A 12,242-nucleotide genomic window follows, 5' to 3' on the forward strand; every position below is an offset into this window, starting at 1 on the left:
CGTCATTTTACGTGTTTTGGCTGAAAATTATCCTCTCCCCCCCCCCCTCCCGAGATGGGCGTTCAATTCATCACTTCACAATTTCAAATCACTCTTGCTGGTCTAACCCTAGCCATTGTGCTGCACGAACTCAATTGAAAGAACCCACGAACTTAGCGTCAGCTTGTAGTCAACGTTCACCAATTCGTGGCTGACGTTCACCCAAGTAAGCCCCTCTCTCTTCCCCGAGCCACGTCACTTATCTCTCCCTTTTCTCTTGTCTCCTCTCTCTCTCTCTCTCTCTCTCTCTCTCTCTCTCTCTCTCTCTCTCTCTCTTGTTTTGATGTTTTATTTTCTCTAAAATGTTATAGGGTTTTGAAGCTGCAAAGGTCTTTTGGAATCTTGGATTGTGTCCCCGTTGCCTCTCTTTGTCACTTGGAAAAGTGAGTTTTTTTTTTTAACTTATGCAATCTTTTGAATCTTTTGACTAATCTATTAGTTGTGATTATATGAATCTAATAATTGATCTATTTTTTGTGATTCCACTAATGTACTAATGCGTATGGATCTGACTTGTACTTTTGAAACTGATCTATTGTTTCGGTTGTGTTGGGCTATGTTTATGTCATACTATTGTTTATGCCATGAAAATTCAATAGATTATCAGTGGGCACCAATTGAGTTTTGTTGTTTTGAAATCAATGGATTATCAATGGTTTTTCATGTCATTGAGTTGTGCTGTTTTGTTTGAATCTATGTTTATGCAATAATTAACAACTTCAACTTGAGAATTAATGCGTTAATTTTCTAGACAAATATCAGTACCTTAATTCTTAGAAAAAGAATGGACGTCTGAGTTTGAATTCTTTCTCATCTGTATATATAATAAGTTAATGGCACTAGGTGATCTTACTTGTTTGTGAATCTATATGCTGCAGCTTTGTGAATCTCTTTGTTACTAAGTAATCTTAGATTACTTTTTGTTATTTATAATATTTGCAAATAATTTTGAACTTTTGTTATATGGTTATGAATCATTGGATTCTAATGATCCATCACTTTGTGAATCTATAATATGTTCTCTAATGTTACTCTGGTTGTGAATCATTGGTTGTAAGTCTGTGAATTTGTGTAGTGGTCTTTCTCTATGTTTATGATTTTTTTGTGCATTTATGATTTGTGTAGTGAGGTGTTACAGTGTGCTTATGATCTATGTTTATGCAATAATTAACAACTTCAACTTAAGAGTTAATACGTTAATTTTCTATACATATATTAGTACCTTATTATTAGAAAAAGAAGGGATTTCTGTGTTTGAATTCTTTCTCAACTATGTATATAATAAGTTAATTGACACTAGGTTATCTTTGTTTGTGAATCTATATGTAGCAGCCTTGTGAATCTCTTTGTTTTTTAGTAATCTTAGATGAATTTTTGTTATTTACAATATTTGAAAATAATTTTGAAGTTTTGCTCTATGGTTCTGAATCATTAGATTCTAATGAGCCATCACTTTGGGAATCTATAATTTGTTCTCTAATGTGAATTTGATCATGAAGCTTTTTTGATTTGTTGTGTTCTGTTTTAGTTTTAAATCATGAATGTTGAAAACACAGCAAGCACTCTTATGTCCACTTCTGAATCATGTCGAGAAGGATCACTATAGTCTATTGAAAGGCCCATTATTGAAGAGTCTAGTGAACCATTAGAATATTTGATTGACACTCCTAATACCTTCCGTTTTACCTCCCACCCTCTACCGGGTAGTAGAAACCCCAAGAATAGGTATGAGGTGTGGGATCACTTGACAATGATCCTTGATTGTGATCACGATAAATCTACAGCTACTTGTAACCATTGTAGGAGGTTCTGGAAATGTCATCTCAAGAGGCAGGGCACTTTAGCCTTGAATGCACACATCTCCCTTTACCCTAAAAACTGTAAGAGTAGATTGGACAAGAGTTAACAATTCTTGGTCTCAGAGGCAGGAGTTAAATGAGGAGAAGGAGAAAAGACATTAGGGATAACCAAGTATAATGAGAAAAATATTAGGGTTGCCCTGTTAGGATGGTGATAGTTGATGCATTGCTTTTCCAATTGTTGAGGGCCAAGGGTTTCGGTACTATACTAAATCCCTTGATTATAAGTTTTCCATTCTTTCCCTTTTTATGGTAATGAGGGATTGTATGAGGCTATTTTTAAGAGAGAATGATAGTTTGAAAAAAAAAAAAATTTAACTACTAAGCAAAGAGTGTGCTTGACCACCAACACTTAGACATCTATCCAAAATATCAATTACATGTATGTCACGACTCATTTTATTGGTAGTAGTTGAAAAATTACATAAGTAGATAATTTCATTCAGTCATATTAGTGATCACAAAGGGGCAATGATTTAGAGGTTGTAGGAGAAGTGTACGCTTGATTGGAGGATTGACAAGATTCTTACAATAACCGTTGACAATGTTTTCTCTAATGGCTTCACTATTGATTGGTTGAGAATAGTTAAAGTTTGAAGATTGGAGTGTGTTGTGGATTACGACTTTGTTCACATAAGGTGTATTGCGCACATTTTAAAACTTATTGTCCAAGAAGGTTTAAAAGAAGTTGATGAGTCAATCACATAGATTCGCAATTTGATTAAGTATATGAAGCCTTCTTCCCAAAGATTTGTCACTTTCAAGTCTCATGTTGAGAGGTCAAAAGTTTCATAAAATTATGTCTTGATATACCTACTTGATGGAACTCGACTTTTCTTATATTAGTTGTGGCTGAGAAGTATAAAAAAGGCTTACAACTTTTGCTTGATGAGGATCCGTACTCATAAAGCTTTATTTGTCTGAAGATAGGCATGGAAGAAGAGGATTAGGAGCTCCCGTGCTTGATGATTGGGATGCTATAAAAAACTTTTCGAAGTTTCTGGGAGTATTTTATAATGTCACATTACATATTTCTCGTACATTTTACGTCATTGTGAATTTATATTTTCAAGAGCTCATTAATATTCTTGCCAATTTGAATAGTTTTTGTAACAATAATAATCGAAGCTTCAGTGCAATGGCCTTTAGAATGAAAACAAAATATAATAAATACTGGAAAAATCTTGGAAAGATAAATAGGTTGTTGTTTGTAACTGTCATTCTTAATTCGCGGTACAAGTTGGTTACTCTAGCATATTGGTTCAATCAAATATTGGGTGATGAGAAGGGTGATAAATTTGTTAAAATCCTCAAGAGGAATGTGTAACTTTTGTATGAGTAATACGTAACATTTGGTGGCAGGTACCCACTCGCTCAACTACATTTGATATGCCTCAAGATTATGCCATTTTCTTAACTACGATTGACATATCTTTTATTTAAACTTTTTTTTATTTAGTTTTTTGAAACAATTTTTTTGTTTGCAAGAATATGTCGTGTACAAACACAATTACATTTGGCATGTCTCAATACTCGACTACTTTCTCAACTATATTTGACATGTCTCAAGACTAAGGTACTTCATGGAATTTTCATGTCTCAGAATCATTTATAAGCCGCTTTTGATGAGTCTCAAAAATATGTTGTTTATTCTAGACTTGAGAAAACATTTTTGACATTTTGAGTTGGGAAGACATTGTATAAATTTTGTTTTGTATGAAATTGTTGGTGTAATTAAAACATTATTATATCTATCATTACTTTCCATATTGATGGTAAATTAGACTCTTATGTAAGAAATAGTCATGCATGAAATCATCAAGAAACTTTGTGTTAGGTTTTATTGTATTAGAATAGTCTTGTGCAACTTATTTGCTAGCTCATCTCAAATCTACATTCTTAAATTCTGGCATGAAAATTACATGACAAAAGGATGTACACAGACAATGACAAAATTGCTACTAGAACGTTAAGGCAAACACCTTAATACATAGTTAGTGAATTATATTGAAATGATAGAGCTGTTATTTGAACAAAAGCACCGATACATGGTTAGCGAGTTTCATTGGAATGATAAAGTTGCTACTTAAATAATTAAGCCAAATACAACTTGTCCTAGATGTAAATCTTAATGTAGAGTTAATCGAGTTACATTATCATTGGTTTGATAATATCTCAACATAATCAATAATGCAATAAAAAAAAAAACCATAGATGCAATCAAGACTCCCTTATATTTCTTTATTAATTGGGATTTTGCATGTTCAATCCTTACAGTTCAGAATTTATTCTTTCATTTATTTGTTGTACTAATTCCAAGGTTCTCTTATAATAATCTAGTAGTTCCATTTCAAGAACAATCCAATTAAAAAATCTATATTATCTTTTAATTTTAGAATATGGACAATTAAAAAACTTTCAATTAAAACTTTTGGACTGCCTGACATCCTAAGTTTGGATGGGATTCCACAATAACATAGTAGTTTTTGCCTCAAGATAATTTCATTTTCTGCTCTCATAGGCCGTGAACTTGATTGAGTCTAGATGATTATTTTCCATATTACTATAAACAAAAAGAAAATAATCTGTCAAAAAATTTCACTGCAAGTTCCAACAGGAAATCTCCAAAAAAATTTCCAATGAGAGCTAGACTCTTAGACATCTCGCATAGACCAACCAAGATCCTAAATTCCACAAAAGCCACACTCATAGGGGATATTTATCTTTATTCTATAGCATTCCACTAGAAACCTCTATTGAACTCCTTACTATCCAGAAAACAGAAACTATATATTGAAAGTAAAAAATAGAACAAAAACTTCATAATACCCAACTGAAACTTTTCTTATTTTCTGCAATTATATGGTCCTAAGAACATCAGTGGATCACCGTTTGTAGCCAATATCCAGATACTAAGTAACAAAACTTACATGGCAAAACGTTGTGACAAAGTCCTGAATGATGCAACTCTATTCAAAATAAAATAAAATGATGCAACCATAATTCAAAATCAAAAGGCTTGTACCGATGCCACGTTAAGTTGCCAAAAATCCATATTGTTCACATAGAGACAAAAACCTATATTTTTGTCTCTATGTGAACACTGTGTCGAACTTCAACGACTTCAACGACTGTGTCGAACTTGAGACATGCCAACGACTTTGCACCACAGTGGAGATCAATAGAGAGAGACAACTACACAGGACTTCGATAGCCATGCACTGTGATGGAGATCTGTTGACAAGCTTGAGGGGAAAGATAGCAACGTACTTGGAGAGAGAGAGAGAGAGAGAGAGAGAGAGAGAGAGAGAGAGAGAGAGAGAGAGAGGAGTTTGATAGAGGGACCAAGGGGGAAGATGCAAAAGTGAGTTTTATAAACTTTATTTAGGTCTATGGTAAGGATATTAGAAAGTTGACGTGTCCCCCTCTCATTGGGAGTGTAAAATTGTACTTCTCACCTCATCTGGTTTGAAAGTTTTTCATTTTCTAGAGCTATATTGATACCTTGGATTTTCCTTATGTCGAAGCCCATTTAGCAACTTTCAAAAGGTTTCAATAAAATCATTTGGCATGAATGGTTTTTCAGCATGTTTCTACTAGAGATATTTGCACATCGTGGATAACAAGTAACATGAAACAACCCTGACTTGCCTAAACTCATATTAGAATGTCAACTCATTTAATCATACATATACTTTCTTAATTCTGAAAAATGGACCCTAGAATAATAATTGATATACCTCCACCAATAAGCCTTTTTCTAATGTTCTATATAATATTATTTTGAAGGTTGTAGCAAACAAACTTGAAAGGGTTCTACTCCATGTAATATCACTTAATCAAAATGTGTACATTCCAAAGAGACTTATTATAGATAACATGATCTTCGTTACATATATAGAACTTTGCATACCATAAATTCCAATTTAAAACTGAAAAAGGGCTACATTGCTTTGAAGTTAGGCAGAGTAAAACATATTATAAAGTAGAATGGAACATCCTTTGATGGAACAACCTAAATGCAATGACTTGTAAAATGGGCTTTGATAGATGATTCATTAGTTTAATCAAGAAATTGTAGGTAAATCAAGAAATGTATACCTACAATTTCTTTCTCCATACTCTTAAAAGGATTTTCATAAAACAAATTTATGTCCTCTAGTGGTTATGATAAGGGTCCAGGGAGTCCATTATCTCTCCATATTTTTGTTCATAATACAGATAAGGAGGGATTGATTTCAAAAGTACCAATTGCTAAAGAAAGAGTAAAGATTAAGATTCTTTTTTAAATGAGACTTTAGCTTTTTGTCAAGCAAATATTGTTGAATGATGCAGACTACAATAGATCATGAATTATATGAATGTGCATTGAACCAAAAATTGAATAAAGGAAAAACATAACTCTTTTTTAGCAAAGACTTTGTACCTAGATTGTAAACTGGTTGTCAATGAGTTGGAAGGTTATCATTATTCTTTCAACATATTGCTTGTCCTTAGAATGGGCAGTGAGAAGACATAAGGTGGACTCAACTTTTAAGATATTGAAAGTCTACATATAGCAATAATGGCAAAGAAAAATGCTATAAGAAAGCCTTACATCACACACCTCTCCTAATCAATATGTTTTTTTTTTTTTTTTTTTTTTTTTTTTTTTTTTTTTTTATAATAGAAATAATGATTAACATCATAACAGATTACGTATAAGTTTTGTCAAGCCAAATAGCATGTGCAACATACATTGGAACAGCTTCCCACCACATCTCAATATCTTCAGCATTCCAAGCATAGCGTGCAAGTTAATGTGTAGCCTCGTTTCTCATTCTTGGTACATGTTGAACCTTAAACTCAGTAAAGAGATGTAACATATTCTTCACTTTTGTCAATAGATTCCCATAACTTCAAAAAGAAATACCCACCTCTTGTAGAGCTATCACTTTCAAGAATAATTTTGAAAATTTCAAATGGGCACAAACCTGTAAATCTCCTAATATTGCAAGTAGCTCAATGGTATCAGGATCGAACACTTCATTCTCAACTTTACCAACAGCCATCATTGCTTTACCATTCTCATCTCTTAGAATAGCTCCCACTCCAGCCTTATGGAGATAAAAAAAAAAAAAATATTGCACCATCTACATTGAGTTTAAAATAATCAGCAAGTAAGGATCTCCAATAATATATTTTCTTTAAAGTTGGGAGTAATGTCGAATCCTTGTGAACTTTCTGCAAAGAAAGAGCATGATCTATAACCTGTGTGGGCTCCAAATAGATTTAAATGCTCAGCTATCTTCTTATTTCTCCTGTTCCATGAAGCCCAAGCTATTAAAAAGAAAGTAGTGAGATAATTTATGTCTCCTTTATTTAGTAAGAGCAGAGCTATATTCTTAATAGACATATTATCTTCCAGATCCCTCATAGCAGAAATATGGTTATACCACACTTCTCTATTAGTAGGATAATAAATTAGAGTATGTTTTAGATCTTATGAACTATGTTGGCAGATCACATATGTAGGTTCAACCTCAACTCTTTTTTGCCTCAAATTTGTTTTTGTTGGAGGCCCTTCCCTACAAGCTCTTCATGCAAATATTATGAGTTTGTTAGGAATCTTCGTCCTTCTAATCTCTTTCCATATCTGATTATGATCATGAGCATTTGAGCTCTCACCTTTTATCTCATGTGGAAATTATTTTGAAGAATCTATAAGCACTTTTAACACTAAAGGTGCCATTCTTTTCATGCTTCCATATCCATGTATCTGCATGCTCTCCAAGACAAATAATTATTTTTAGAATATTAGTAGCCATCCTTGGATTGAATAGAGCTCTAACTTTCTCTACATTCCACCACCTCGAATTTCTGTCACTAAGGGATGCCACTCTTTCTCCACTATGGTTCTCTAAAATCATTCTCATCTCCTTATATAGAGCCTGTTGGCCTGGAATCCATACATCTTTCCATGTTTTTACTGAGGGCCCATTCCCAATTTTCCATTGACAACCTTATAATGTTTTGCTTCCCAAATTTCTCTCCATGCATATGATGGATTAGTACCTATTTTTTTAATTAAAAAAGACTGACATTTGGAAAGTACCTACCTTGCTTTGTAGATTTGATGCAACAAAGTATCTTCTTGTTGTAAAATTCTCCAACCTTGTTTTGCCAAAAGAGCAGTGTTAAAAGTTCTCAAATCATGGAAACCCAAAACCCAAATTAACCACGTCTAAACCTCGATTTACACATGTGCTCCCAACTAATCCAGTGAATTTTTCTCTCATTTACTTTCTGATCCCACCAAAAGTGAGCTATCATATTTTCCAATTCAACAAATAGGCTAATAGTTAACTTAAAGCAGCTCATTTCATAAGTTGGAATAGCTAAAGCCACTACTTTAATAAGAACTTCTCTACCTAATTGAGACAAGAGCTTCTCCTTCCAGCACTGCAACTTTCTCCAAACTTTCTACTTAATATTTGCAAAAGCTTGTGGTTTTTATCTACCAACAATAGGTGGTAACCCAAGATATTTTTCATACTGTTGAATGCTACTACCACCCCATATAGCCATAATAATATCACTTCTGATTGCCTTTGTAACATTTCTACTAAAAACCATAACAGTCTTCTCTTTATTAATTTTCTGGCCAGAGGCTAATTCATAGTTCTTTAACAAGATCTTGATATTGTTGCTGGTATGCACATCTGCCTTACAGAAAATGATACTATCATCTTCAAAGAGTAAATGATTCAATCTTGGAGTTTCCTTACAAAGAGTAGTTCTATATACAGGCCGATTAAGTGGACTATATTGCAGTCCTATGATTAAAATTATGAAATTGTCCCTACTTTCAAATATGAATGGACTAAGTTACCCTCATTCTACAACCTAAATCATCCCACACATTTCAAATGCAAAAAATTTATTTTTCTCCTCCTTGCCATGCATTCCCCCCCAATCCCCTCTACCATCGACGTCCCCTTCACCATCGACAAACTCCCTCAACCCAATCTCCTTCACCATCGACGTACACAACGAAGCTGTCGAAGACTTCCTTGGTAAATTTTCTGAGGTCTTGGTTGGAATTTTCTAGTGTCAACTTTCTTCCTGTTTTGATGATTTTCATGTGATTTTTGCTGTTTTAAATATTGCTGCTTGTGCCTTAATTTTCAGTATACATGTGCCTTGATTTTCCTGTGTTTTTGGTGCTCTGAATATTGCTGCTTATTCATTTCAAACGTATAACTATACACAAACTACGACCGACTTGCTTTTTCTAAATTTAGCATTTTTTGATGATTAATTGTAAACAAAAATTAAGAATTAGAGTTCCAGGTAATGACGTAGCTTAAGAATTAGAATTCTAGGTAATGACGTAGCTTGATGACTCTTAAATTCTAAATATTTTTATATTTAGTAATAACTTTTGTCTTAATTCATACTTAGCTTATCGTTTATACGGCATTTAGATGACATAGGAAGATGAACATAGAAACAAAAATCTTTGTTGGTCATTTGTGTTTGTCAAAGATAACTTAGATAAGGAATAAACAGTTTAAAACATTTCCCAATCTTAAAAAACAAAAAAGGCAAAACCAACATTGGAATGGTAAACTACTAAACTGTATAGTCAATCAACAATTATAATTTATATGTAGTTAAAATTAAAACACATGACTGAAAACTAACAACTAATAAGCTAATACATAAACTAAAAGTGAAAACTAACAACTAACAAGCCAAAACACATAACTAAAAGTGAAAACTAACAACTAATAAGCCAAAATAAAATCTGAAAATTAACACAGAATTAACTAAAAGATAGCCTTGACTAAATAAATATTAAGAATATATATTATATGGAAATGTTCTCCATCATGCTTTTATATATATTTTCTTTATATTGTGTTTTCAGATTGCCTTTATTTAATTTTTTGTACTTTCATGTTGTGTTGTGCTAAATATATCAATATTGTTGTTGATGGAGAAAGGGGAAGAATGCACATCTACTATGCGACATCTGTTTTTTTGATGAAAACAGTAATTATATGGATACCCCAAATGTCAGAGATGATGAGGAAGTAGTGCTAAGAACGATGATGATGATGATGTGGTTTTAGAGTTAACACCAAGAAATAATGATGATGGGGTTTCAGAACCAACGTCGAGAAATGATGATGATAGAGTTTTACAGCCAACGCCGGGGATTTTTTTAAAACTGAGAAAGAACTCATTTACTATTACAAGCAATATGAAAGACAATGTGGATTCTGCATAATGACCTAAAGAAGTAAAAGGGAAGAAGATAGGACTGTTTGATATGTAATAGTTAGTTGTGCTCGTGGTGGTAAGGCAAGGAAACGTATTACCAACATTTTTAAACCACGCTTGACAACGAAAATTGATTGTAAGGCGAGAATTAATGCAAGTTTGGTTGATGGTGTCTTACGCATAACTACTGTCTATAATGTGCATAACAATGGGTTAAGTCCACAAAAGGCAAGATTTTTTAGATGTAATCGCGTAATTGATGATTCCTTGAAGAGGCAGTTAGATATTAATGACAAAGCAGACATTGGTATGGCCAAAAGTTTTAACGCATTGGTTGTCGAGGTTGGTGGCTTTGAGAAACTTCCATTTATTGAAAAAGATGCAAGGAATTATATTGATAAGGCTCAACACCTTAGACTTGGCAAAGGAGGTGCTGATGCACTTCGTGGTTATTTTGAGAGGATGCAGTATAAGAATGATGGGTTTTACTCATCGATGGATTTGGATGATGATGGTCGATTAAAAAATGTCTTTTGAACCGATGCACGCAGCAGAGCGGCATATGAGTATTTTGGAGATGTTGTGACATTTGATACAGCATACCTAATAAATAGATATGGCATACCATTTGTCTCGTTTGTTGGTGTAAACCACCATGGACAGTCAATACTTTTGGGAGCAGGCTTGATATCAAGTGAAAATACTGAAACATTTGTTTGGTTATTTGACACTTGGTTGAAGTGTATGGATGGGAAAGCGCCAAAAGCTATCATCATTGATCAAGACAGGGTCATGAAAAATCCTATTGCAATAGTGCTACCAAATATCCGGCATAGATACTGTTTATGGCACATACTAAGAAAAATGTCCGAGAAGTTGGGCTCACATGCTGAATTTAAGTGTGGTTTGAAAAGTGCATTGCAGCGATGTGTGTATGATTCTCAGACTTCTGACGAGTTTGAGAAGTCTTGGGAGGTGTTTATTAACACTTATAAATTGCATGAAAATGCATGGTTTTAGAGTCTCTATAGTGGGCACACGTATTGGGTTCCGATATACCTGAAAAATATATTTTGGGTTGGGATGAACACAACTCAGAGGAATGAGAGCATGAATGCCTTTTTTGATGGATATGTACATTTAGAGACTACATTGAAAGAATTCGTAGATCAATTCGACAATGCACTGAGGAAGAATGTAGGGAATGAGATAGTAGCGGATTTCCACTTATTTAATTGTACAATCCCTTGTATATCTCATTTACCCTTGGAGAAAAAATTTCAAGCAATGTACACAAATTCCAAATTTAAGGAAGTGCAGTCAGAAGTAATGAGGATTATCTACTCTCACTGTGTTATCATAAAAATAGAAGGGGCAATTACTACGTATCAAGTTAATGACCAAAGAGAAGTTGAAGATGACATCAAGAAGTTAACTTTGCAAGCGTACTTCAATGAAGATGAGTGTGAGGCAAAGTGCATGTGTGGACTATTTGAGATGAGAGGAATTATATGTAAGTACATTCTTTCAATTTTTGCCGCAAGAGATGTTCAAGAGTTGCCAGAAAAGTACATTATGGAGAGGTGGAGAAATGACATTAAACGTAGATATGCTCTTATTCGCAGCAGTGACGATGACTTGAGTGGTAAACCAGCTGCTAGTCGGTACTCTGGTTTGATAAAATTATGTTACAAAATAGCTACAAATGCATGTGAAAGCGAAGATAATTCCCTGGACATAACACAGAAGCTAAAGACAATGAATTCAATTTACACCAAGTCAAAGCCTCAGGCCACAGTTGCAAGCACTCATACTTCCATTTATGCGAAACTAGAAATTCGAAAAAAGTTTTGAGTCCTCGTGTTGTCAGAGGCAAAGGGAGGCCCCCATCAAAGAGGAGACAACCTACAATAGAGAAGTTGCAAACCAAAAACAGAAAGGCTAGTTGCAAGCGACAAAGAAAAAGTATGAGTTGAATTAAATAATGTCATTTTGCTTTAACTCATTTATTTTTAACTTATATAATTTGTTTATGTATTTAAATGTAGGCAACATCACATACGTAAGGTGTATTAA

At 33.7% G+C, this 12,242-nt stretch overlaps 1 protein-coding gene across 1 annotated transcript; it reads left to right on the forward strand.

Moving 5' to 3' along the window:
• The first annotated feature begins 10,475 nt into the window (after positions 1–10,475).
• On the forward strand, positions 10,476–12,020 carry LOC122282366 (protein FAR-RED IMPAIRED RESPONSE 1-like). Its single transcript, XM_043094322.1, has 3 exons — positions 10,476–10,680; positions 10,765–11,141; positions 11,187–12,020. Exons 1-3 carry the CDS (start codon positions 10,476–10,478, stop codon positions 12,018–12,020), a joined length of 1,416 nt encoding a protein of 471 aa, XP_042950256.1.
• The last annotated feature ends 222 nt before the right edge of the window (positions 12,021–12,242 follow it).

Source organism: Carya illinoinensis, chromosome 11 (genome assembly GCF_018687715.1).
Source record: "Carya illinoinensis cultivar Pawnee chromosome 11, C.illinoinensisPawnee_v1, whole genome shotgun sequence".
Taxonomy (NCBI): domain Eukaryota; kingdom Viridiplantae; phylum Streptophyta; class Magnoliopsida; order Fagales; family Juglandaceae; genus Carya; species Carya illinoinensis.

Bases quoted from the DNA above. Each gene is read 5' to 3' on its own strand.
- LOC122282366 (XM_043094322.1), top strand. From the start codon at position 10,476: ATGGCCAAAAGTTTTAACGCATTGGTTGTCGAGGTTGGTGGCTTTGAG. The intron at 10,681-10,764 runs GTCGATTAAAAA...CATTTGATACAG, and splicing joins GATGGATTTGGATGATGATG to CATACCTAATAAATAGATAT. The intron at 11,142-11,186 runs GTGTTTATTAAC...GCATGGTTTTAG, and splicing joins AGTTTGAGAAGTCTTGGGAG to AGTCTCTATAGTGGGCACAC.